The 24,846-nt window shown below is 40.6% G+C and overlaps 1 protein-coding gene across 2 annotated transcripts; it reads left to right on the top strand.

The window, feature by feature from the left end:
- The first annotated feature begins 121 nt into the window (after positions 1-121).
- Positions 122-23,705, top strand: EOGT (EGF domain specific O-linked N-acetylglucosamine transferase). 2 transcript variants are annotated; one of them, XM_074914356.1, is made up of 18 exons: positions 122-344; positions 884-930; positions 1,709-1,933; positions 2,835-2,935; positions 3,498-3,606; positions 3,698-3,792; positions 4,932-5,036; positions 6,176-6,282; positions 7,847-7,950; positions 10,525-10,617; positions 11,360-11,431; positions 11,968-12,054; positions 13,177-13,245; positions 14,559-14,620; positions 16,269-16,388; positions 17,810-17,912; positions 18,284-18,409; positions 23,624-23,705. In XM_074914356.1, the coding sequence occupies exons 3-18, from the start codon at positions 1,724-1,726 to the stop codon at positions 23,654-23,656; spliced, it is 1,596 nt and encodes a 531-aa protein (XP_074770457.1). In that variant the 5' UTR covers positions 122-344; positions 884-930; positions 1,709-1,723; the 3' UTR covers positions 23,657-23,705. The 2 variants fall into 2 exon arrangements, with proteins under 2 accessions (XP_074770457.1, XP_074770458.1); XM_074914357.1 differs by lacking the exon at positions 23,624-23,705 and having other exon boundaries at positions 18,284-21,498.
- Positions 23,706-24,846: the final 1,141 nt, after the last annotated feature.

The following is a 24,846-nucleotide window of genomic DNA, read 5'->3' as shown; positions in this document are numbered from 1 at the left end:
CCCCGGTTTCCGGCGAGCGGCGGCGCCGGCCCGGCTCCTCCCTCCTCCCCCGGCGGCTCGGCGCTCCCGCCGCCTCCAGGTGGGGCGGGCCCCGGCGGCGGCCGCAGCCCTCGGGGCCGCCGGTCGCTCCCCGCCGCGGGGGCCGGGCCGGGGTGTGGCGGGGCCGCCCGCCCCGCTCCGCTCCGCGCCCCGCGGGTGTGAAGGAGGGGCGCGGCGGCCGCCTCTCCCCCGCCGCCCCCGGACAGGCGCCAGCTGCCGCGGCGGCATGAGGATTAAGGCCGTCGGCCAGCACGTAACGGGAGGAGCGGCCGGTGCCGTGGGCCGCGGGGCTCCCCGGGGCTGAGGTGAGGTGCGGTGCGGTGCCCGCCGCCGCCTCGGGGCGTGGGTGAGCCCCGCCGGGGGCGGCGCGGGCGGGGCAGCGGCGCCGCCCGGGACTCGCTGTGGGCCCGGCGCCGGGTCTGGGGGGGCTTGGCCGGAGGCCGCCTCCAGCTCCGGGTCCCGAGGCCCGGTGTGGGTGTCGGGCGCCTTCCCCGAGCGAGTGATCCTCACCCGGGGGGCGGGTAAAGGGCAGCGGCGTTTTGGGGAGCCGGGCGCGGCGGCGCGGCGTTGGGTTCGAGCTGGGGATGGGTGCGGTGGGATCCCCCCGCCCCGGGATCAGCCCCGCCACGCCGCGGGGTGCGGGGAGAGGGAAGAGCCTTCCCGCGGGGACCCGGGTACCCCGGCGGGTCCGAAAGGCTCCCGGGCGGCTGGAAGGCGGCTCGCATTGCTGGGAATGTTTCTCAAGAAGCGGGACTGAGTTCCGAGGAAGCCTTTTGCTTTAGTTCACCTTCTCTTGCTTCAGTTTAGCTCAGTTTAACTCAGCTTTCCTCCCCCCCACCACCAGGTTTGTGTACTTGGGAAATCTGAAGCGGTTCTCCTCAAACCAAACAGGTAAAACGACTTGTATTGGAATATTGCTAAAGGCTTCAGCTGCGAGCAAGCATGCAAATGTTAGCAAATTAAAAAACCTTTTTTGGCATCATAGATACAGGCCATCCGTTTTTCTCTCAGGAAGTTTAATGGTTCAAAGGAGGGCTGTTGAGAAGGGTGGGTTGCTAGAAAGGTATTCAAGTCTGCTTTAGAGGGTGTAGATATGTGTGGGCCTGTAGCTAATGTTAAATGTGTAACTTAGTGTTTGAAGTTTCGTTAGCATGATTTTAACTACTAAAAACAACCATCCTGAACCAGACTTAATTTTGACCGTTTGTGACTCCATAGTTTTCCTTTGGCTAACGATGAGTTTCTTCCAAAGTGGAGAATGTATTATTTTTATACTCATTTTTAAACTAAAATTCCTCCTCTTCTCACCCTTCCCCCTCCCCAATTCTTCTACATTTTCTTTCTGCTGTCTGGATATTATATTCTCTATACTTAGTTTCTACATTTGAACTCTCAGGATCTCTTGGGATTTAGCTAAAATAAACACACCCATTTTAGTTTGACTGTGAGTTGGTAGTGCGTAATAACCCTCCGTGACTAATGATTCAGGGATAGTCCTGAGGTTGTCCAGTCTAGTCTCTTAGTGAAAGTTTACTTTTCATAGAAACCACCCCAGAAATACTAGTACCAGTTCTTTGAGTATATGATGAACTTTGGCTGAATATTGTCTAGTCTTGAAATGTGCTATGCTGCAGATATATTAAATGTCTTTTTTTTTATATAATTACAGAACTCATAGGTTGCCATGTTCATGTTGCTTGCGTTTGGATTTCTACTGCAAGAAATTCTGGCTAATTCCCAACCTGAAAATCTTACTGAATTCAATAACATTCTTGAAGAGCCATTATATAGCTACAAAACTATCAACTTGCCAGATGAACATGTTCCGTACTTTCTGCACAATAATCAACATATTGCTGGCATCTGTAAGCGGGACTCTCATTGCCCATATAAAGTAGGTTTGCTTTTTGTTTGTTTGTTCAAATGTAATCTTGGGGTGGTTTATTCTTGGAGTCATAGCAGTTAAAGATGGTGATGAATTGGTCTCCTTGCCAGTGAGTTGGTTCCACTGGGGGTTGGAATTGTTGCTTTTGAAATAGGGGCTCTTCCTGAATCTGATGCTGTCACCACACTGGATTTTTAATGTACTGTTTTGCAAGATTTTTTCCCCCTCTCTTTTAATTGTTACAGAGCTGAAATGATGGTCTCAATCTGAATGACGCTTGCGCATGTGAAAGGTGTTTAAGTATCAGTAGTAGTTTCTAAGCCTGTGATTTTCAGCATGCTGTAGTACTTTTGTGGAAGTGCCAAGAGTACAGGCAAATCAATGAAGTGCTGATTTAATCTTACTCTGTGGTTGCGCATAATTTATTCACCTGAAGCAGGGACTTTGAACCCGAGGTTCTGGGCTGCGTGTGGCTCGGGAGCAATTCTGAGGTTGGAGCTGCTTCGTAGAGCTGGGGGTGAGAGCTGTGCTCCCCCTTCTCAGGCTTTCTACAGCTGACATTTCTAGATTTGCCGGGGGAGCAGTGGTACACTCAGCCAGGAGCTCGGAGCACTGTGCTTTGTGTGAGTTTAGCTTTGTTAGCTCTATCATTGGTGTGAAAATTTTGGAATCCTACTTAACTGGGTCAGGAAAAGTAGTTGTCCTGAGCAAGGATAATGTTACTGTGCATGCATGTCCTCTTGTTGTGCATAAAGGATCTGTGTGTTCTTTTTGAAACTGTCCGAAAGACCAAACTGAAAGCCTTTTATGCAATATTTATTCACGAGAGGTAGTTTATAAGCTAACAACTGATTTAAGTCACTTCTCATTTTGCTGTCATATAATGTGATTCACTTATTCTGTGTTACAGAAATACTTGAAGAAACTAAAATCCTGCTGGGGTTATGAGAAATCTTGCAAATCAGATTACAGGTTCAGTTACCCGGTGTGTGATTATGTTGAAACTGGATGGTAAGATTCATTCTAAACATGTAAAGTACAGTATGTTAAAAAAAAAAGAGTGTAGTGCTTATTCTTATATTAGCTGTGAGGTTAACATTATTGTGATATTTAAAGGATGATTGTGGAGGTGTGTCTGTATATATAATATGTGTATTTATACATAACATACGTCTTTCAACCTTATTTGAAAAATTCAACTTTTTAAGGAAGAAAATACTGTTTGAAATGCTTCCTGCCACAATGTTTTCATTATTCTGATTTAGCCTTGAATTCATATTCCTAAAATAACTCTGCATTTCCTTTCTTAGCTTTAAAAGCAGAGGAAAAAATGTTAAAAAACATTTATACCCTTTTACGGGAGTATATCTTTAAATTGTCATTGATGTTTTCCCTTACATGCAGCTGATAAGTTGCTTCCTGTTTTGCATCTTAACTGTCAATAAAGTAACTGGCTAGCTCTTCTTTCCACTTTCAGTGAAGAAAAAAAAAAAAAAAAAAGTTATGTGTTTGAAGTTATTGCTAGAATTGAGAAACGGACCTTGAATTTTTTCCTCTCTCCTTCATACATCAGGGCAAGTGACATTGAGACAGCCCAACAGATATTCTGGAAACAAGCTGACTTTGGTTACATTCGAGAGAGGCTAAATGAAATGAAAACGCATTGTAAGCCTGCAGCAACAGTAGGTATTTCTGATAGATATGATACTTTTCATTTTGTTTTAAACGTGATTTGTAGTATTGACAAAATCGTACTTGTTCTTTTCTTAACAGGGAGATTCATCTCTGACCTGCTCTCAGTACCTTCAGCATTGCAGAGCAACAAATTTGTACATTGATTTACGAACTGTAAAGAGAAACCACGACAGGTCTCTGATTTGCTTATGTTATAGTAAAACCAAGGGATGTCAGGGAAAAGGGGTTCAGAATTTGCTTAACAAAGCTGGTGTGCTTGTTGCCGTGGGCTTTCCTGCTGATCAGAGACTTGTTGCCGAAGTCCTGGTGAGATCTACACCTCTTGATTGTTGTCTGCTGCTGCTGTCAGCAGTACAGGCTGTTTAAAAACCTCAACTCTCAGTTTTGTGAAATGAGGGTGGGTGATCGAAATCCTCCTGATGGAAGAGAAGAAGACTTTTCTGTGTCTTTGGTCACATCCTTCCTGTGTCTCTAGTCACATCCTTTCTTGATTAGGTGATGTGCAAAGTAGAATTGTAGAGTTTTTGTATGAGGCACCAAGAAGACCTTTCCTGTGCTAGGTACCTTTATACCAGAACAAGGAATTGCATTTTTAGATACAGTGAGACTGAAGAAAGATCTGCACCTGGATCTCCCACATCCCAAATTAAAATGCTACGTATTGGAAAACTGGGTAAAAAAACCCATACCACTGATGCTGGCGTCACTCCTTTTTCCTTCTGCCTTATCTTTGAAGTTAGTGTCTTGCATACTTGACTTGAAAAGAGCCACGACTGTGACACTGAAACCCTTCAGAATGGGTTTTGTCATCTTCTCAGCCTATCCTAAGAGCTAATTTAGACGGTGCTTTTAGTTGGCTATTTGTTTTCATGAAACTCTTTCACCTTACTCTTTGTATATTGTATAAAATTCTTGGGTTACTAACTGGGTTGTGAAATCTGAAGCAAATTTGAGTGAGAAATTGTTATTAAAACCAAATGTAAAACCCAACTAATGATGCTCCTGTAAGTAGTCATGTAGCAAAATCAAATTACTCACTTGGGTATGTGAAAGTGATTCTTGATAACATTCTATGTGGATTAGTGCTGTTTTCTAAATTGATGTGTAGAACTCCAAGGACACTACTATCTTTATTTGAGAATTATGGGAAATGCTTGATTTAGGCTGAAGAAAATGCTCAGGTTTTAAATATGTTTGAAGTACCTTGATTAATTGTGATTGACTAGTGCTGGCTGGAGTATGTAATTGAGATTGCAGAGCACTTGTAGCACTGTTACACAAAAGCTGATAGACTTTTACTAATTTGCATTAGATTCAAGGAAGACTTTTTCCAGAAGGGAGAAATCGGAGGTCATTGCACCCTCAACGTTCAAGCATTTTTGGCTGAAGGTCAACGCAAGAGCCCTCTGCAGTCTTGGTAAGAATCACTTGTCAAGGCTGCTTCCACGTTCACTTACTAGTTCTTTTTTATTATTTTCATTTGCATTAGCAGCTGTGTGTAGGGGATTTCATACTGAGGAAATAGTTGCTCTTTTCTAAGATCAACTTGAGAGTTCATATTAAATACCTCTAGTAATTACATCTGTGCAAAGTGTTCTGAACTATGCTGTGTGCAGTTGTGTCCAGACTGATTTACAGCAGCAAAAGATCTGAAAATGTCTTGTAATTTGAAGTTCTAACCTTCAGCCGTTTTCTGGACAAGGTGCTGGTTCTATGCCTAATCTGCCTGTAGGAGACAATCGTTTTGTTGTGAAGTGCCTTAAAGTTTGCACTTGTGTCTTGGTTCACACAGTCCTTGGTGAGGTCGGGGCCAGTGCAGCGCCTGGTCGGGATGCGTATTCATGTGGTGTTCCCAGGGAGCCTGTGTCTGGGCTGTGAAGTGGGCAGCGCTCCACAGGCTGAGTAGGAAGTGCAGAGGGTGCTTTGTGGTAGCTGGTTAAGTGTCATGGGTTGCATGTTGGCATTTAACAGCTGCGTTGCCAGTTAACTGATGAAACATGAAGGAACACGAGCCATTAAGGTCCATATAAGAATTAATTTTTATGCTTCTCCCGTGTTTTAATTTTTTTTTCTCATTTTGCATTGATGATCAATTTCAGTTAAGAATAGCTGCAGAGGAGGAAAAGACTTTTCTTCTCTACATACTGTTGTCATCTCAACTGCTCATCCTTAATAATAAATACTGCATCTACATTTATTATTCTGACTAAAGCATGAGGATCTTGCTGAAGTGTCTTTGGCAATGCAGATCAAGTTGGACAGACCCACAGATCTAGGCGCTAAGGTTCTTTGTTACATCTCTACTGCTGTGATTTGTAGATCAAAGGTGCTGCTCACTCCTGAGATCAAAGGTGGTGTTTAACCTCTTGAAGCTCATAACCTGAAGAACCTTCCATTACAATTTTAAATATTTTAATTGTCAGACCCTATCAGGTTTCAACAGTCCTGTTAAATCAAATGGACTGGATGAACAGTTACTAAATCTTAGATGTATGAAGTACGTTTGTTTAAGTGTGTTAATGACAAAGCATGTTCTGTGTGATTGAATCTCTGTAGGTTTGCAGAACTCCAGACGTTTACTGCATTAAACTTCAGGCCCCTAGAAGATAAGAAGTGTGACGTTGTTGTTGAAAAACCAACATACTTCATGAAATTAGATGCAGGTAATTGGTATCTTTAGTTTAGTTATTTTATCCTGCAGTACTGCAGTAAAAAAGCCCGTATCCAACTTGCCCTATCTACATTATGTTTTGGTGATTGTGAAGTTCATTTGTAATCTATTTTTATTTTTGAAAAACTATGTGACTCTTTCATTCCTTTTTTTCTGTGGTTCCACTGATGAACTCAGAAACTTAAATTTTAAAATCTTACATCTTCCTAGAGATGATAAAAAATCAGAAAAACTTCCTGCCTCTTGTCTTGCACAGTCATTCTCTTGACTGTGTTTTGACAGTCTTTGAATTTGTGCCAAAGACTCTTCTGTACAATCTTTGATTTTTGTCTGTGTTTCGGGATGACAGCTTTCATACCATGAAACACAAGGTATGGGCGTATGTGTATCGTACTGTGTGTTCAGTAACAGAGGATTCTCTTCAAAGAGGGGCAGCCCCCAAGCATCTTTAGGAATCAGCCAGTGGTATCTGATATTTTTTGAAGTTCACCAACCTTTTTGTTCATGCGGCATATTTTGTAGACAAATGTTAATGAAAGAGGGTGTTCAGGGTGTAGACATACAAACAAGCTGCTGTGGGGTAAGCTGTGGTTTAATGTGGGTAGTTGTCTGCTGTGTTCTGACCCTGTGACACACTGCCACTGTAAACTGAATTACCCGTCTTTCCCTGCCCGCCAGTATCTTGTATTTTACACAAAGTTGTTGCAGGCCACCGAACTGTTACTGTGGAATTGTTGCTGTGCTGTTAATTTGTATCTTTGAGCAGGGTGGTCTAGCTGTGGCTCAGGAGGCGATTTTGTCCAGCTGCCTTTGTTTTAGGGGAGGTGTGGGAAAATTGCTGTTTGAGCACTATAGGAAGCCTGGCAGCTCCTTCCTATCATGGCAGCTCTTTGTGGTTGGAAGCTTAGAAACAGGGGCTGTCTGCATATGGTTCCAAAACTGGGATCTGGTCTTCACCAGCAAGGAAACTGGACTACATTACCTCCTTTGTTTCATGGTAGTTTTTTATGCACCATGGTCGTAAGATATTAGCTTAAGAAACCAAGAATGAACAAGAATGCTCCTAGAAAAAAACCTGAGGAATTACTTGGGCTTTGGCCTGTGTTCAAGTACAAGTTCTGTCTTGCAGTCCTGCAGACAGAGCTTCCCTTAACCCTAATAAAGCAGAACTAAGATCAGTGCCAAAGGCCTGTTTTTAGTGTTTCCTGTATGTCTGTCTAGCTATTGTTAAAGCAGTAGTTGCTTTCGTGTACTTCAGAAAGCAGCTGCAGACCTTAATGAGAAATAGCACGTGAACCTTATATTTTTCTTATGATGTCTTTTGGCCACTCTTCTGATTTCTCTGAGCTTTTTAAAATTATGTTTTACTTCAGATTTCTTACCTTGATTCCTTCCCTTTAAAGGTTTGCTTTTTTAAGGCACATAAGAAGCGTTGAGTCATAAGCAGGGGAAAAACTAATACAAAATGTAGGATATTACTAAGGGAAAAAATGCATGAACCAATAAAAAGCGGAGCAAGTAACGTAGCATGTTGCTAACGATTCTTTCTTTCTCAGGTGTGAATATGTATCATCACTTCTGTGATTTCGTCAATCTATATATTACACAGCATATCAATAATTCCTTCAGTACTGATGTCAACGTAGTCATGTGGGATACTGTAAGTCTGCTGTGCTTTAAACATATTTGTAACGGGTTGTATTTCTGCTTTATAGAGACTCTGAAGCTTTTAGGAGCCAGTCTTTAGTTTTCTTGTGGGCTTACTCATGAGGAACTGATAAGGTTTTGGATCCTGTTAATACAGATGCACAAACAATAGTTAGGGAACAGATTTTCTGCAATAAACCATGTGCTGTTTGAACACTACTCCATAGCTCACCTTTTGCTAGGACGTAATTTTGCCTTTTTTTGCTGTGACCTAAAAAATAACACGATCTGTATTTCTAATATGTAGCATTTGAACATTTCATGCTGTTTTCTGTAGACTTTTCTCTGTGAGAATATTGAAGTAATTTACTCAAAACTGTTTCTTCTATGTTTGAAAAGAAATGCAGCCTTGTGTCTTTCTAAATCAGTAATGTGCAGCCTGTAGTAAAAAACTCAACGAAATGAAATCCTTATATATATGAAAACAGAGTCTAATATGTAATTCCTTTAAATAGCCTTCTTGCAGTAACTTCTTAGAATGCCACAATTACATATAAAACAAGTCTTTAAGTGGGGCTATTTCTACTGTACTGCCGAGTTGAAACCATTACTGGGTTTAAGAGTAACATTAGTTTTACTGGCCAGTATTTAAGTTGTGCAGGAGGGTGTTAAACTAAACAATGAAAAACTAGGCAATTTGTAATATGCCAGTTAACTTGTATAATCAGGTCCAGAAATAACACAGTTCTTGACTATGACATTGTCCCGTGTCTGTCTTGTTCTCATAAAATACTGGATTTTCTCTCTGAATATTTACAGCTTGGACAACTAATATTCCATAGAGAACTGCAAATATTCCCTGCTTTCTATTTAATGAGAAACCTTTTTGGCTAGAAGCGACCCTTCTTTCTATTTCTCTTACATTTTGAAAACTGAAATAAAAGCACCTGGCTGATAAGCAAGCTCTCTAGATGTTATACAGGGAGTGGTTAAGCCAGCTATGATGGCTTTCTGAAAAGATCAGATGTCAGACAGCACTGTAAATTACTTTGAAGAGCGACTCTTTCTTATATCGCGTTGTTGAATCAAATAACTCTTTCAAATGTACCATTCAAAGTAAGTACTGCCACAGTACTGTCATTTTAAGTGAGTCTGAACTGCTCAGTCTGCTTTAGTTCATTACCATGTACAGCCAGATGATGGCACCCACTAACTGCTGATGCACTGTCTGTGCTGATCAAAAGATGGACTTGTGCTTACTATTCATTCTCTTTTTTTTTTTTCTTGATATAATTAGATTTGGCCATACTTTCTGGCTACTGTAGAATCAGTGCACTGCTCTTATTAATCAGTAATACCCTTAGATGTAGGTTAAACAAAGCAGAAAATGAGTAAGAAATCTACTGGGTGTAGATTTGCAGACTGCAAATGTGGGAAAGCGCTGTTTATAACCACATTCAAGGAGGGCAGATAGGGTTAGAAAGTAGTACTTTCAGCTTTGAAGATCAGTTCTCTACTTCTAATCTGGAAGAGCAGTTCTTGTAATACAGATGCCCAGAAAGTAGTATGGATTGTAAAATTCAATAAAACTTAATGGCAGAAGAAGGGGAAGGAAGCACCTCTTCAGGTGAAGGAAATCTGGCACCCTTTAAATTCTCTTACATTTCATTAGATGTCTGCTCTTTTCTGTGGTCATTTGTAGTCCTCTTTTCAGATTTCTTGTTGAGAATGTTTCCACATAACTTTCCAAGCAGCGTGAACCAGCTTGAGAGTTGAAAGGAAGCCTTAAGTGAGAATCTGCACCAGGGCTACTGAGGTCATATTTAATTGCATTCAGAGAGCGAGAGATGGCAACTCTTAGCCCTCAGATGTGTAGGAAGTGTTACAGATTTGAAGGCAAGAGCCCCTGCTGCTAGGCCAATGTTGCGGGGAGTAGATGGTTCTTAAAAGGTTCTACAGAGCATTGCTGCACAGGGGGAGGTTTTATACTGCCCTGTGGAGAAACTTCCTGTAGCTTGTCAAAGTAACGCAAAAGATAGTTTTCTGGCTGTTTTTTCCACCAAATCAGATCGTTGCCTTCAATTTGTGATACAAGTGACCATCCCAGAACAGAGGCAGATGTGAAGCAGGCTTGATGTGACTTTTTACTTCAAACACTGCTGCTGCACTTGAATTCCCAGGAGGTTTTTTAATCTCAGGAGTTGAGGTTCATGCTTTCTACCATCCCTTTGTTTCTATTACCTCAAATTTAACTTGTGTTCTCTTGTGTCTGGAGAAAGTAGTAGGTACTCCTTGCCTCTAACTCGGAAAGTCTAATCTGCTGCTTGTCTAGATTGCTAATTCATAGAACTGTTTTATTAAAAATTAACTACCTGACAGGTAATTTGAGTTAACTGCCATTGTAAACGTAGGGCTTATGTGTTCTGTAATGTCTGCGTTCTGTGCTAGGCTGTCTTGGGTCCCGTGGTGGTGGTGTGATTATTAACTATATTTTAACACTTGTATGTAAGACTTGTAAATCATGAAGTGAGTTTTTATATGCATTTATGTAATCATTATGCCCTTGTGTTTCTTCCTTTCCTCCTAGAGCTCATATGGCTATGGTGACCTGTTCAGTGAGACATGGAAGGCATTTACTGACTATGAAGTAATACACTTGAAAACATTTGACTCTAAAAGGGTATGGAATTTTGTATTTCGTTTTATTTCATAGTCACTAGTAGCTAATACAAGAGCTTCTCAAGCTTGTGGATATGGGTGTTTTAGAAGATAGCATTAATACTTTCCATGCATGTTTAATTTGCGTAATATGAGTGTTCTACCTTACAAACAAGAGACAGAGCTGTAACCTAATTCTGTGACATGTCTGTACTTTATACAGATGGACCTAACTTTTGTGTCTTCTGAGAGGTGATATTTATGTATTGGTTTCACTTCTGCAGGACCGACTACTGAAGTTAAGGGCTTTCAAAGGGTCTTTCTAAGCTTCTGAATCCTACTGAGGTGTTTATCTTCCCCTGAAACTGTTAGTATATCTGCTGCTTATCATTAGAAAAAGTTTTAGTTCCAACAAAAAATGTACCCATTCATTCAGAGCTCATTTTAGTCTCTTAAATCCCTTATAAAGTCTGTCTTAAACTCTCCATTCTCTGTTTTTCTTCTATTTAGTTCACGTTTGTTCTGTTTTGGGGGTGTTTTTTTACCTCTTCCCACACTTGCATCTGTAGCATCCTAAGTGAGAGCTCTTTTGGGATCGGGATTGTCTTTGTTCTATTCATTTGCACAGTCAAGGAAGTGAGGATGTTCTTGACAGGAACCTGTAATTGCTAGCTCATTATAAGCAGTGATCCCACTGAATGAGCAGGGAATGTGCCAGCGGAAGGTAGCAGTGCAGTGTAACTTCTTGTGATCTTCCTTTGCAGGTATGCTTTAAGGAAGCAGTCTTCTCATTACTGCCTCGCATGCGCTATGGCTTGTTTTATAACACACCATTGGTGAGTTCTTTTTATCCAGCCACTGTGTTAACTGGATGTGTGTGTGACAGTTTAAAATCTTGAGCTAATGAACCTCTCGAATATCTGGCTGAGCTATCGTGAAATGTACTGCATGCAAAGTCTCTGCAACTCCAAATGAAATGATTTTTCCTAAAGATTGGGATTTTGAAGTTACTTTTACTAGTTGATACTAACTGGTTGTGTGCAATCTGCTACGTCAGTTCAGGAGACACATATTACTCCTCTTTAATGGGTGGGCACTGTGAAAGTAATGGTATTTTTGCAGAGCACAAGAGCTTGTACGCTGACAGACTTTTCCTGGTGGTATTAGCTCATGCATTCAGGCTGTAACACTGTAGAGAGTTAAATTTCTTTCTAAATGAAAGTGCTACTTGTGTTGCAGTGAATTGTGACATGTTTAGCACAGTGCATGATACTAGGCTTTTGTTCCAGAAGAATGGCAAAAGGCTGACCACAAAGAGAGGTTTTCTGAGCAAAATGACTTTTTGTATTAACAGTTGCTTTTTTAATTTCAGATCTCGGGCTGCCATGGTACAGGGCTATTTAGAGCATTTTCTCAGCATGTGTTACACAGATTAAATATCACACAAGAAGGACCCAAGGTATGATAACTGAATAATAAAATTGTAATATGGAGCTGATGGCTCTTACCGGAGAAACAGCATTAGCACGCTGGACCCCGTGGGGAATAAGGACTTTTGTCCTTTCCTCTGATGCTTGGGATTTTTTTCCAATAAGTCAGCCTGTTCCATAAAGACTTTAAGCAAACATTTGCGTATGTTTGTGAAAGTTGCTCTCATGTCTTATTTCCATAGGACAGACTTTAACACATCCTCCTTCCAACCCTAGGATCTCTTCCCCAGCTCCATTCTGTGTGCTCAAGGCCTTTGTGTCCTTCCTAGTTAAGCAAGATACATGGTTTCTTCTGGAGCCTGCTGCCAAGGTGCTTGTCCTTGGGATCCCACAGAGCAATGCAGTGAGCTTGCTCTTTATCGACCCTCATGGTTACTGCTGAGCTCAGATCAGAGGGGGAAGTGATTGAATCTGGTCCTTCCGATCCCTGCCCGGTACCATCTGCCGGGCCCTGGGCTTCTTGGTTGTGGTGGTTTTTGCATATTGTTGCAATGGCTGAATTGATGGATATGGCAGCTCTGGGCTTCTTGAAGTATTTGCTAGAGAGTAGTCTACATATTATCGCTGAGGGGCACACATTCAGAGCACTGCACAGGCATTTAGTTATGCTTCTCCTGCTGACACTAATGGGAGTCATGCAGTTAAATCTCTTTATTTCACTTGGAACACTTACCCCTGTGAGTCCAATTAATTTAAAGAGGTAAAAGGAGGAACTGTTATAGAAGTAAAATATTTTTTTCCAAGGATCTTGTGCAGAAGCCATCCTGAAAGCTCCTTTCCTGCTTTCAAAAACTGCTGTATGGAGTGTAATACAAAGGCTCTTTTGTACTGAATAAAATAAATCTTTCAGAAAATGTTTTATTCTTTGTTAATAGTCAGACTTTTACAAAGTTTTTGACACTTTTAATCTGTTGGAAAATAAAATGTGAATTTTAAGGTGGTTACATCATCTGTTACATGGGGAGGGAACATATTTAGTTGATCAAATAATTGCCAAAAGCAAATAGGAAGAGTTTGTTGGTGTGGGGGTTTTTTTTTTGTTGTTGTGAGATCAGCCTAATACCTAATACACTGCTGCTTCTTTCTTCTAGGATGGGAAAATTCGAGTCACAATACTTGCACGCAGTACAGATTACCGGAAAATATTAAACCAGAATGAGGTGGGGTCCTTTTTATTTTTAAAACAAATTTATCAGAAGTTAAATTTTGCTCCTTGAATTGATTTTTTTCAGGTACAGCCAAGGCATGTGTCTGCTAACAAATCTTGGACAAATATGTTCAGTGCTAATATTAATTTCTTCTAGTATGTCTTCTAGCCAGTCTCTATTTCTGTACACCAGACACGGAACCTTGCTGCCCTTTTAAAATATCTGATGGAAGACTACAGATGTAATACTAAAAGTATTTCCTCTTAAAAAACAGACACTGCAGGGCTTCTGATAACATTAAATTATTTCGCTTTCAGATTACCTCTTTTATTTCCAGCATCCCCAGTGTTGAAGGCTCTAACAAAAACCTTTGTTATGCTTGCAGATTAAAATGCGTAACCTATTGTATCTGAGTGTATGCATTCAAAACTTAATGAATTTTCATATTGATTCACGTTTTTGAATCATGCAACCTAGTGGACTTACAGTGTAGCGTCTCTTGTGGTAAAATGATAATATCTAATGTTTTCATACCTGTCTTCATTCTTAGCTGTTAGTGCCTGACAGAAATGAATTGGCGTTATCATCCCCACCTTATGTAGGGAGAAACTGAGGCTTGTTTGATGCAGTGGCAGAACAGACCCAGCGCAGATGGCTAGATCTGTGCCTTATTGCTTAGGCTGTTCACAGTGCATGTCTACACTGCTGCAGGTAGTATGTTTTCATAACAGAAAGTATGTTAACATAACAGAAAAGGACGAGTTAATCTTATCTTTACTATACTTTTGTAAAAGAAAGTACTTGACTCTTTCTCCCTCTTCTGACTGTGGATTGGAGACTTAGAAAAAGCCCTTTATATTAGAAGCCCAGGCTCTAGCCTGGTTTCACTTCTCAGGTGTCTGAGTAGGAGTCTGACCTAGTGAGGTGTTTTTGAAAACCCTTCTAGCTACCAGTTCGCTTGTTTAGGTATTGGAGTACCTTTTGGAAATCCACCCACATCTTCCCACTATTCCTTACAAAATTTCTATTAGTTTGAGTGGTTTAGGATTGGGTCCTGAAGCATGTAGAAGTCATCAGTAGCCTCTGTGAGAGTGCAGGAGATCTGAATCTCCTCTCTGGGGGTTGCTCTGCCAGGAATAACGTCTGTATCTTAGGTGGGAAGGCACAAAAGGAGGGGAACTGCTCCTTTATATGGCAGTGACAGTATGTCTGCCTCATTGTAATTCTCTGGTGGGAAGGAGTAGTATGTAAAATGGTCAGGAGTGCTGGGGAGGAATTAACTGAAGGAGAACTCCCAGTCATTGTCTTTTTATTCTCCTCCTCAGCTTGTGAATGCTTTGAAAACAGTATCGACGTTGGAGGTCAAGGTGGTAGACTACAAGTACAAGTACGTAAGTTGATAGAAGAAATCAGTGTGATCTCATGCTGCCTGTGGCTGGTGAAAGCTGTTTGCAGGCAAAGCTACATATGCCCCAATGTCTAACCTTTGCAAAATCCAAGAACTGGTAAGGAAAGAAGAATGTTACTGAGGGAGTGGTGGGTGAGCTAGTTAAGCACTCCCATCCTATGATGCACTACTTAGGAATGAATCTGTTGAGTTACTAGGCTCAAGTTAAAGCTACTATATGATGGACAAGTTTTGAAATCACTTTTCTTTCTGTTTCCTCCCCTCTCCCAAAACCAGCTGTGTTTCCATCAACCTTTGGGATTTGCTAATGCTCTGCAGTAACTGTGGGCCAACAGGGATTTCTCTTGTATGATGTTAGTGTCTTATTTTATGTGAGCCTTAGGTTAGTACTGAGTAATAACTTGGCATATTTGCTGCTCTGGTGGCCCCCGAAGACACCACTTGAGGTCCATTTGTGGTGCCTAGATGTAGTAAGCACTATGCCAGTAAGAAATGGCTTGAAAAATTTCCCAAGTGGTGTATGGCAGTGCCAAATGGCAGCAGCTCCCGTCTACTTGATGTGCTGTCATGGATCATTCAGGAAGAGTGAGAAACTGGAGCAGCAGTGAGAGATCAGTGTTTTGACCAAAGCAGACAGTGTGAGGCAGTTGAGTTGCTTCTGATTCTGCTGCCAAGGAAAGCACTTGAGCAGTCCAATAACAGAAGAGAGGGTGGATACCCTTGGGAGGGCATCTAGACCATCCCACTTGAAAGCATGACCAAGTGGTGCTTCCACAATTCCTCTGCTTGTTGAAACTGTTTGTGGTACCACCCAGCGATTTCCACAGCTATCTTGCAGCATCACTGTCACCATAGTTAGAAGGATTTCCCTGTTGTGTGTCCTTAGAGCAGTTTAAGCAGTTTAAACTTTCTGGTTGCAGTTTGAACCAGTTTCTTTCTACTCTCTTCCAAATGGTCAGAGAGGACATTACTCTTTTTTAATGTATGAATTAGTTGTACCCGAATGAAGCCAGTTGTAATTTCCCTTTCCAGTTGTCTATCTTTTCTTACAATTAAGTATCTTTAGTCCAGTCTTTTCTTGTGTGCTCAGGGAGTACCTGGTTATTTAGAGAATACTTTATCCTCTAATAAAGGAGCTTACAGTTAAAGGATGAGTGACAGTTCCAGGATCTGAAAAAAGCCTGGCCTCCTTATTTCTGCTTGATGCCCTATACATAAATTCAGGTTGGATATCCACACCTTTAGGTGGGAATTGTGTACTTCTACATTACGTTAAATGCAGTTTAGGTCCTACTTGTTGGATTTTGTTTTAAAGGAAGTGATGCAGGTTTTTTTAAAGGCAAGTGAAAAAAACCCCAAACTTACAAAAGTTTTAACTTGTTTAAAAAAAAAAATTCAGATTTTTGGAACTGACTCTTGCAAAGTTTTGAAACCTGTCTGCATTTCTTTTAATTCCATGCTGAGTTATTGCTGGCTGCAGCATTTGTGATTCTTAGTATTGTTCCTCAGAAAATCAATTCTCTCTTTCAGTATTCCCTTAAGTTAATTTTGTGCTTTCTACATGTAACTAATTCTGGCTGAGATGGATAGGCATGCCAGATCACTGTTTTTTTGGTGTTGTCTGCAGGGAACTTGAATTTTCAGAGCAATTGAGAATTACCCACAACTCTGATATATTCATTGGGATGCATGGAGCTGGACTTACTCATTTGCTCTTTCTGCCAGACTGGGCTGTTGTTTTTGAACTGTAAGTGTTTCTCTCTCTTTCCCCTCTTATACCACAACTGCTGATGTCTGTTCATACACGTTAATGAAGCGCTTTCCCTTGCTAGTAGTTGACTATGAATGTTTGTCTTGCATCCTTGTCCAGATTTCATATTTGGCAGTCTCTTCTGGGAATTGAAATTGAGGAAGCTTTCATTATAAAATACAGTATAGCTGTATCATACAGGATTAGCTTGTGATTTCTTAAGATGCTGTGGTATAAATAAAATGCAGCCTGGTCAGCGGTAGCTTGGGGTAAATGGCAAAAAACGAGAAAGCCTCACTGGTCAGATTCTGCCTGATGAGTCTGAGATTAAACGTTATTTTGGTGATCTAGGCGAACTGATTACATAAGATGCATATCCAGGGTGTTAAAGATCCCCTGAAGGTTAATTATGTCCTCCTTTCTATGCTCAGAACATGACCACCAGCTTGCTGGCCAAGCTTGGCTGAGTGTCATTCTGTTTTACCTAAACTTCTCTAGTAGCTTACTTTCAAACATATTTTCATAAAAGAGTTTGGGTTGGAAGGGACCTTTAACGGTCATTTAGTCCAACCCCCCTGCAGTGAGCAGGAACATTTTCAACTAGATCATGTTGCTCAGAGCCTCATCCAACCTGACATTGAATGTTTCCAGGGATGGGGCATCTACCACCTCTCTGGACAACCTGTTTCAGTCTTTCACCACCCTCATTGTAAAACAATTTTTTCCTTATATCTAGTCTGAATCTACCCTCTTTTAGTTTAAACCATTACCCCTTGTCCTGTCACAACATCTCCTGCTAAAAAGTTTGTCCCCATCAAAGCCTCCTTGAATAAGCCCCTTTCAGTACTGGGAGGCCACTCTAAGGTCTCCCCGGAGCCTTCTCTTCCAGGCTGAACACCCCCAACTCTCGGGCTTTCTTCTTAGGAGATGTGTTCCATTCCTCTGATCATTTTTGTGGCCAGATTTTGTCGCAAAGTATGGTTGTTACTAGCCGCTACAGAACTGAACAGAAATGCTGCACACTTCTTGGAAGAGCACAGAATTCTCCATCCTAGGAAATTCTGCTTAAAGCCTCTGCTGTGGGAAGGCTGTGGAGCTGGTGCTTTGCGGCGTCATCTTGGCTTGAGAACATTTTGTCCAGTCTCCAAATAAGTTTAGAAACCTGTGCCCAGGAGCTTCTGCAGCTGGACAGGGGCATGCCTGACATGCAGATGTGCCCCAAACTGCCTCCTAGGCCACATTTTGAGAACAGATGGTAGCCCTTGTTGTTGTTTTCAGTGGAGTAGAATTTGTCCATGTTTGGAGTCTTAAAACTGGACAACAAACATTTTGGCCTGAAGGTTTTTTTTTCCTGTTTCACCCTGGTAAACTTCACCACAATTTCTGTAGGTAATTACAATATTTCTGCCTGCCCCCAGATACAATTGTGAAGATGAACGTTGTTACCTGGATTTGGCAAGGCTGAGAGGCATTCACTACATCACTTGGCGAAAAAGGAATAAAGTATTCCCTCAAGATCAGGTAATGGTGGCCGCTGCTGGAAGGGTGGGTGCTATAATTAGAAGCATTTAAGGGTTAGCTTGTTTAACCTATCTGTATTCTGGTACTTGAAATACGGTTTCTTTAGACCAAATTGACTTCCCTGTAGTGGTTAAGAAACTATTTTATATTAATGGCTGAGGGAAGAAGAGAAATTAAATTAATTGGCCATTAATCCAAGCTATCCATAGCATTGCTATTATCCAGTTACTTTGCTGACTCTTTTGCCTCAGAGCAGATCGGTGGATCAGAAATAATAAATTAAAATGGCAGATGCTCCGATTTTTTTCTTGCTTTTTGAATGGAATATGTATTTTTTTTTCTGTCTAAAAGGCCTTATTTCATTTGTCTAGGGACACCACCCAACACTGGGAGAACATCCAAAATTTACGAACTACTCCTTTGATGTGGAAGAATTTATGTACTTGGTGCTTCTGGCTGCAAATCATGTTTCACAGCATTCCAAGTGGCCATTTAGGGTAAAACATGATGAATTCTAAATTAAACTTCTGACTGATATATTATTTTAAAATAATGCTCCATAAAAATATTGTAACAACATAAAGCAGAATGCTGGTATGAAACACGTAAACCTCTGCGAGGGAAATAACCCATTATTAATTTGTCAAATCACTTCTTAGCACAATACTGTACCTTTATAATCCCACTCTAATTCTGGGAGGTTTTGTTATGTAAAACCTATTTTTTCAGAACTCTTTTTGCGCTGTATTTTTGCATTCCAAATTCTGAAATACTTGTCTTTATACGAAGATATGTCCATTCATTTCATGTAAGATTTTCTGGAGTAGATACTAATTTTGTAATAATTTATGCCTACTGTTATGTGAGGAAATGCTAGAGAGTGGAGAGTGTTACAGCTTGGTTTGTCAGTGTAGTCTCTCTGGGAGTGAACTAGTCCTGTCAGAGCCCCTCAGTTTCTCTTTTTAAGAAACTGAATGCTTTTATACTACAGTCCTATACCTGTAAGTAAAAATATGAATAAGAATTGCCTTCCTATTGTAAGACACTGCCCATTTGTTGTCATTTGCAGTCGAGTTACGTGACTCAGTGGTTCCAGGATGGCTGGTTAGTTCCTTTCCCTCACCACCCATGTCATTGCTGTGCTTGTCCCTGTATAGTTTCTAAGTTTGAAGATCTTTCTTTGTATAATATGATTGTAAGAATGAAGTGGTTAAGCAAGCTTTAACTTTTGTTGTTTGGTACAACAGACACTTCTATTTCAAGTTTAGAAACATCTTCCGGTTAGGGAGCAGTATGTCTTTATGTTTTTGCATTTAAATATAAACTTTGACTCTTCTCCCTCTAGTTTTAAATGCTAAAATATAACAGGTCTGCTCTGTAGGTTTAGTCAGTCTTCTATCTCAAAGCAGGTAAATCTTTTTCTTAGTGAATACTTAAAACATAAGGTAATCTGGGTGTTTCCTGGTTTTTCACATAAAACAGCACTCTGTAATGGAACAAAATGAGCAAATTGGAATAAAACTTGAGTCTTTTTTAGGATCCTAAAGGGAATGGACTCTAGTTTTTTATGACAAATGATAAGATGTACTGGGCATCTTTCAGCTGCAGCTGAGAGGAAATGAAGTCATGAAGAACCTTGTTCTTGGAGTCATTAAAAGCCTGATCTATTAATATTCTTGTTTTCTCAAGATGTTGAAGAGTCAATCTAGAAAACTTGAAAATCGTTCCAAAGCCAGTAGCGTAGTTCACTGTTTTCAGTGAAGGAAATACTAAGCCAAAGCCAAGTTCTTTATAAAGTTCCCTCTGGAGCTGACATGTTGGTGCTAGTGGGGGAATAAAAAAGGGAGTAGTTCTGTTGTCTTAAGTGGGGCCAGAAGGATGGAAGAATCAAGTTCAGTGAGATAAAAAACAGTTTTATGTTAAATTATGGATTTTTTTGAGAATGTATTCCCATGATAGACTTGCAGTATAATCATACAGTCTCAGTGGCTTGAAGCAGAGCATACATTTGTATGCAAAAGCAAGACAGTTACAGTAAATGTAAACATTTCACTGGTATAATTGTAGATATTATTGACTTCCATTCTCTGGCAGTCATAGGCAATTTCACAGAGTGTAGGTACATTTACTGACCTGCCTATACTGGTGAAGATGAGTTACTCTAAGCATATTTTTCATATAGATCTCTCATGACCTTAAGCAGTGCATAGGAAAAGGTAGATATAGCTGATACACAAGAAATATTAAGGTATCTGGTGCAATTCTTAGCGTAGTGTGTTGTGTTACTGACGGATAAAACTGTTTTACTTTAAAGAACCATAGAAGCAAAATTGCACTTCTTGACATGAAAAAAATTTTTAAAAAGCAGCTCTTGAAAAAGACAATTTCCTGTATTGTGGGGTGGGGTGTGTTCTACCTTGTAGGATTTTTAAAGAAAAAAAAAGTCAGTAGAATGTCTGAGTCGAAATGAAACCAACTCAGAATAAAGACGGCGTTTAACTATGAATTGTGCACAGATATTTGATAATGTTTTTAATAAAAAGCTTTTTAATTAAAAAAAAAAAAAGGTGTAAAATATTTGGTCATAGTTTGCCAGGTTTTAGAGGCAAATGTTTTAAATACTATTAATTGCATAGAGTCATGTGTCTCTGCTTTCTCCTGCCATGACAACCTGATGTTCTGAGGTCTAAACTGATATTCACATTTATTTATCTGGGAATCATTCAGAGATAATGCTGTCATCTTGCACTGATGGCTTTGTTGCCAGGCTTTTTAAGATTGTTTTGTGGAAAATATTTGTATATGTTTAACTTTCTATGCTGCAGATGACGCTGTAGAAGCCAGTGCAGGCATGTGCTTGAATCTGTGCAGAAGCGGCTAATGAGGAGCTTTTCTTTCAAGCTATGTTAGGACTCACTGAAACAAGTGGTCAAACATATGCCTGAATGCATGGAAGAGAGGCTGTGAGGACTTAATCCAAGGGCAAAATATCCTGCCAATGTTCACCAGTTTCAGCAAATTTGAGTCCAGCGTTGACAGCTGATGGCCAACGTATTCTTCAGCCTTTATGGCTTAATATTACTGGGATGAAAATAGTATTTTGGTCAATTAGCTTTACAAATAGTCACAAAATTATCTTGGCAGCAGAAACAGGTTTGGTTGGATTAATGAGACTGCCAGTAAATCCTGAGGGAGAGTTTGGACAACAGCAAAGATCTGGCTCATGACTTTCTTTAAGAGTGTCTGGGCTGTCTTGGTCTGCCTGGAAATTGGAATCTGAGGGAATCCATGAGGCTTTTAGGCCACTTGTTCTTTAGGCAGGATATAGCTCTGGATTATATTTTCCTAACAGACTACAGGAATCTTGTTCCTTGCTACTTCTGAATTTTTTTATTTTGTTTTGTTTTGGTCTCTCCAGTTTACTTAAGTTTAGAGTCTGTGTATAACTGTCACATTGGTATCAGTGTGATAGATTTAGTTTTGGGACTTAATGAACGTTGCCAATCCTGAATGCTTACAGGATTGCCTGTGTTTCATGTACAGTGTAAACCGAGAGCTGGATTTGAAATAAAAAATAATTTATGGATGCACGTGGTGTCTTTCCTTTTTACTTCGGAATTCTTCAAGGTGCATTTTCAGTTTTTTTTTTTGTGAAGTTCTGTGGAAGTTGGGTAAGTGTGAGAAATGGTTTGTGATGGGGAAGTGGCAAATCAGGATTATTAATTTTGAGTACAATTATAAATATTAAGGCAATAAGTTTTTAAAAGCAGTTAAATAATAATTAAATTGTTCAATTTTTCCTGTTAATCTTACCAGTTTTACCATTAATGAGAGAACTCAGGGTTTAGAATGTCTCTTAATCTTTTATTTTCTTAAGCAGGAGAGAAAATGAAGGTAATGTTCTACTTGAAAGCTTTTATCTGCTCAGAAGGGTAAAATGTGAGGGATAATTTTCTTTGATTTCAACATTGAATAATTGTTTCAATTTGCAGTGTTTGCCTTGGAGTTGAGTTCTTACTTCTGCTCCTCTGAGCACACATTTCTCATGGATCACACTTTTTGTCTGAAATAAAAGAACCGCTACTAAATATTATTTTGGCTTTGGCCCCAAAACGGCCCAAGTAGCTCAGCTCTTTGTTATCCATTCATGAATTCTCACCCTCCTTCTTGCATTTCAGTTCCTAATCTCACAGTGTGGGTGTGAGGATGCTGAGCCTGAAGCAACGGACCTACTCAGAATGCGGGCTGCTCCTCCTGCCTACGAACTGTGTCGGTCAGCTTCTGTGAGGGCTTTTGTCCTCATTTCAGCCAAAGTCAGTTGCCTTAGAAAAAGCCTGCAGCTTAAACTGTTTGCCACAGACTCATTTTTCCTGTAGATAGAGGTGTCAGGGCTGGCTGTGTGAGCTGCTCCTCTGGTGTGGCAGTACCTCAAAGCAGGTAGACAGATCTTGGTTGTGTTTGGGGTAATCTTGCTAGAAAAAAATAAAACTGGAAGAATATGGCTGAGCCAGTCTCGGTGAGTCCAGGTCTGAAGTTTTAGTACTTTCTGTGTTGGTGGAATTGGGCAATTTATGGTAGGGGTATCTCAGTGCGGCTGATAAAAGCATTTTGTGGAGGTGGGGTGGGAGCTACCCAGGGGAATGAGAGGGGTGAGGAGGAAGGAGGGAGTGAGTGTAAAGGCTGCGGGCAGTAAAACGGACAGAGTTGTTCCCAAGCCCCAGGCTGGAAAGCCCTCTGTGAATGCAATTATAAATCAAGTGAAGTGTGTCAAACCCTCTGGGACGAAGCCAAGAATGAGGGAAGTGAAAATGTTACTGTCATAAACTGCAAGGAGGTACAGGAGGGAGAAACAAAAGGACCTGAATTCCTCCTGGTCTGAGCCAGGCAAGGAGGGGGCAGCACCCCTGGCCAGGTGGGGCTCTCGGGGAGAATGGATGGGGCTGAAAAACTGGGTGGTGGTGACTTGTAAATTGTGCTGGAGAGAGGAGCTGGGAAGGGCAGCAGAGGTTGGCTGGGGGGTGTTTGGCCGCAGTTTGTTTGATAGGGCATGTTCTCAAATGTATTTTTTATATGTTGTTGTCCTCTCTTAGAACAGAAATATTTTTAGAATATAAAAATATAGATGAACAAAATGTAAAAATAATGTTTGTATAAGAATAAAATATAATAAATTGTATATATAAATATGTATTAAGTATAATTTTATCTATAACTTTATCTATTGCTATTATTACCATTGTCTTTTGGATAAGGGAATAGAATTCCAAAACAAAGAGCAGACTGTGTATGTTTTTGTGGTTTTCCTTCCTATCTTTCCACAGCAAATCAAAAAGAAGTAGCAAGAAAAAAAAAAAAAAAGGCCACTATTACTGAGAATACAAATACTTGAACTTGTTTTGAATATGTATAACATCTAAAATGACATTGGTTTTTGACCTGGATTTTTTTCAAACCAGATTTGGTTTTGGCCCTTAGAAAAGTATTTGAAACAACATAGTACATCATAACATGTATAAAGTTTTTGAACAGAGGGTGAGAAATGAATTGGCTAGAGCTCAGCTACCCCATCACTTAGAATTTGGGTTTATTTATTACTTGCTGAATATCATCAGTTCAGAACTTGAGCTCTGCTTTGTCTGCTCGTGTGTTCAGAGGCAGTAACTGAGCCGGACGTTATGTTTCAGTAAGTCTCGTTGGTCTTTGCTTTTCAGAAGAGCCCACTGGCGTTCAGGGCAGTGCTGTGAGACCGCAGTGTTGGCTGAGGTGGCTCCTGCTTGTCCCCTTGTCGCCTGGCGATCTCCCTTGCCTTGGGGACGACATCCTATTTCCAGGTAAGGCACAACAGCATTTACTGCCTATTTTAGCAGAGTGCAGAAGGTGGCACTAGAACCCTTTCCAACGGTGTCTGGGCTGTTCAAAGGGAATCTCATTTCGGATGCAAACAGTCAGCTCACCGAGGAGTACAATAAAGCAACTGCTTCTGCAGATGATGGTTTTGTTTCTCCCCCTTCCTGTTTGTAGAAGGAAATGTCTGGAAAAAATTAATCCAGGGAGATTTTAGGCTTTAGCATAGGACTATTGAGATGCTATAATATCAGAATATTTTTCTTCAGTTTTTCTTTAAGCAACTTAGTTGGTGTTGGAAAATAATTTTCAGTTAATCTTTTGTAGCAAACTGCTCTTTCTCCTTTTCTTGTAAAAATATTCTGTGCCAAACTGTTACTTTGTAGCAGTTAATGCAATTTCTTTTCTGCTGCAAAGTCTTGATTTTAACTTAGGCGACACATTACCCGGTCTTGCAATATATCCTGCACCTTCCACTACCTAATTACTTCTCCCATGTAGTTCACCGAGGGGGGTGTATGTGTGCATGTGCATCTGGTGTCATTGAAAATGTAGACCACTGACACTCAGAAAATCGTAAGAAAATGCTGGAAAATGGTGGAGTTCTTTTTCTGTTTTAAAAAAACCCCATTTACCATGAGTACATTTGTTTTTATAGAAAAATACCCGAGCTTTGCAGATTACCCCTTTTCCAAACTTATCCCACAGCTGGCCGTTAAAAATGGGACTGGATTGGCTTTTCTTTGCAGGTTTGAAAACCTTTGAGTCACGCGGGCCCCTGGCTGCCCCAGGGTGTCCTGCATTGCCCCTGCTTGTTGGTTAAAGCTGGTGGAGTTGATTGCCTGCTGTATGACCCGCAGCTTTCAACAGCTGAGCAAAATAAAAATAAAATTTAAATGGTAATACAGGGCATTAATTGTTCACATTACTGTTGCAAGAAGGATGGAAAGCGGGTGAGTTTTGAGATATGATGAAAGCGTTGAAGGAAGGCAGACACTCTCCCTTTCTATGACACAAGAGCAATACATCCATTGTTAACTTTGGTGTTTGAATTAGGGCTCTTTGGAGTCCCTCTATAGGCATATGTGAT

The sequence above is a fragment of the Athene noctua genome, chromosome 10, assembly GCF_965140245.1.
Source record: "Athene noctua chromosome 10, bAthNoc1.hap1.1, whole genome shotgun sequence".
Classification (NCBI taxonomy): domain Eukaryota; kingdom Metazoa; phylum Chordata; class Aves; order Strigiformes; family Strigidae; genus Athene; species Athene noctua.
The sequence above is the reverse complement of the archived record's forward strand: the minus strand, read 5'-3'. Positions and strand labels throughout refer to the sequence as shown.

Bases quoted from the DNA above. Each gene is read 5' to 3' on its own strand.
- EOGT (XM_074914356.1), top strand. From the start codon at position 1,724: ATGTTCATGTTGCTTGCGTTTGGATTTCTACTGCAAGAAATTCTGGCT. The intron at 16,389-17,809 runs GTAAGTGTTTCT...GCCTGCCCCCAG, and splicing joins TGGGCTGTTGTTTTTGAACT to ATACAATTGTGAAGATGAAC. The intron at 18,410-23,623 runs GTAAAACATGAT...TTTGCTTTTCAG, and splicing joins ATTCCAAGTGGCCATTTAGG to AAGAGCCCACTGGCGTTCAG.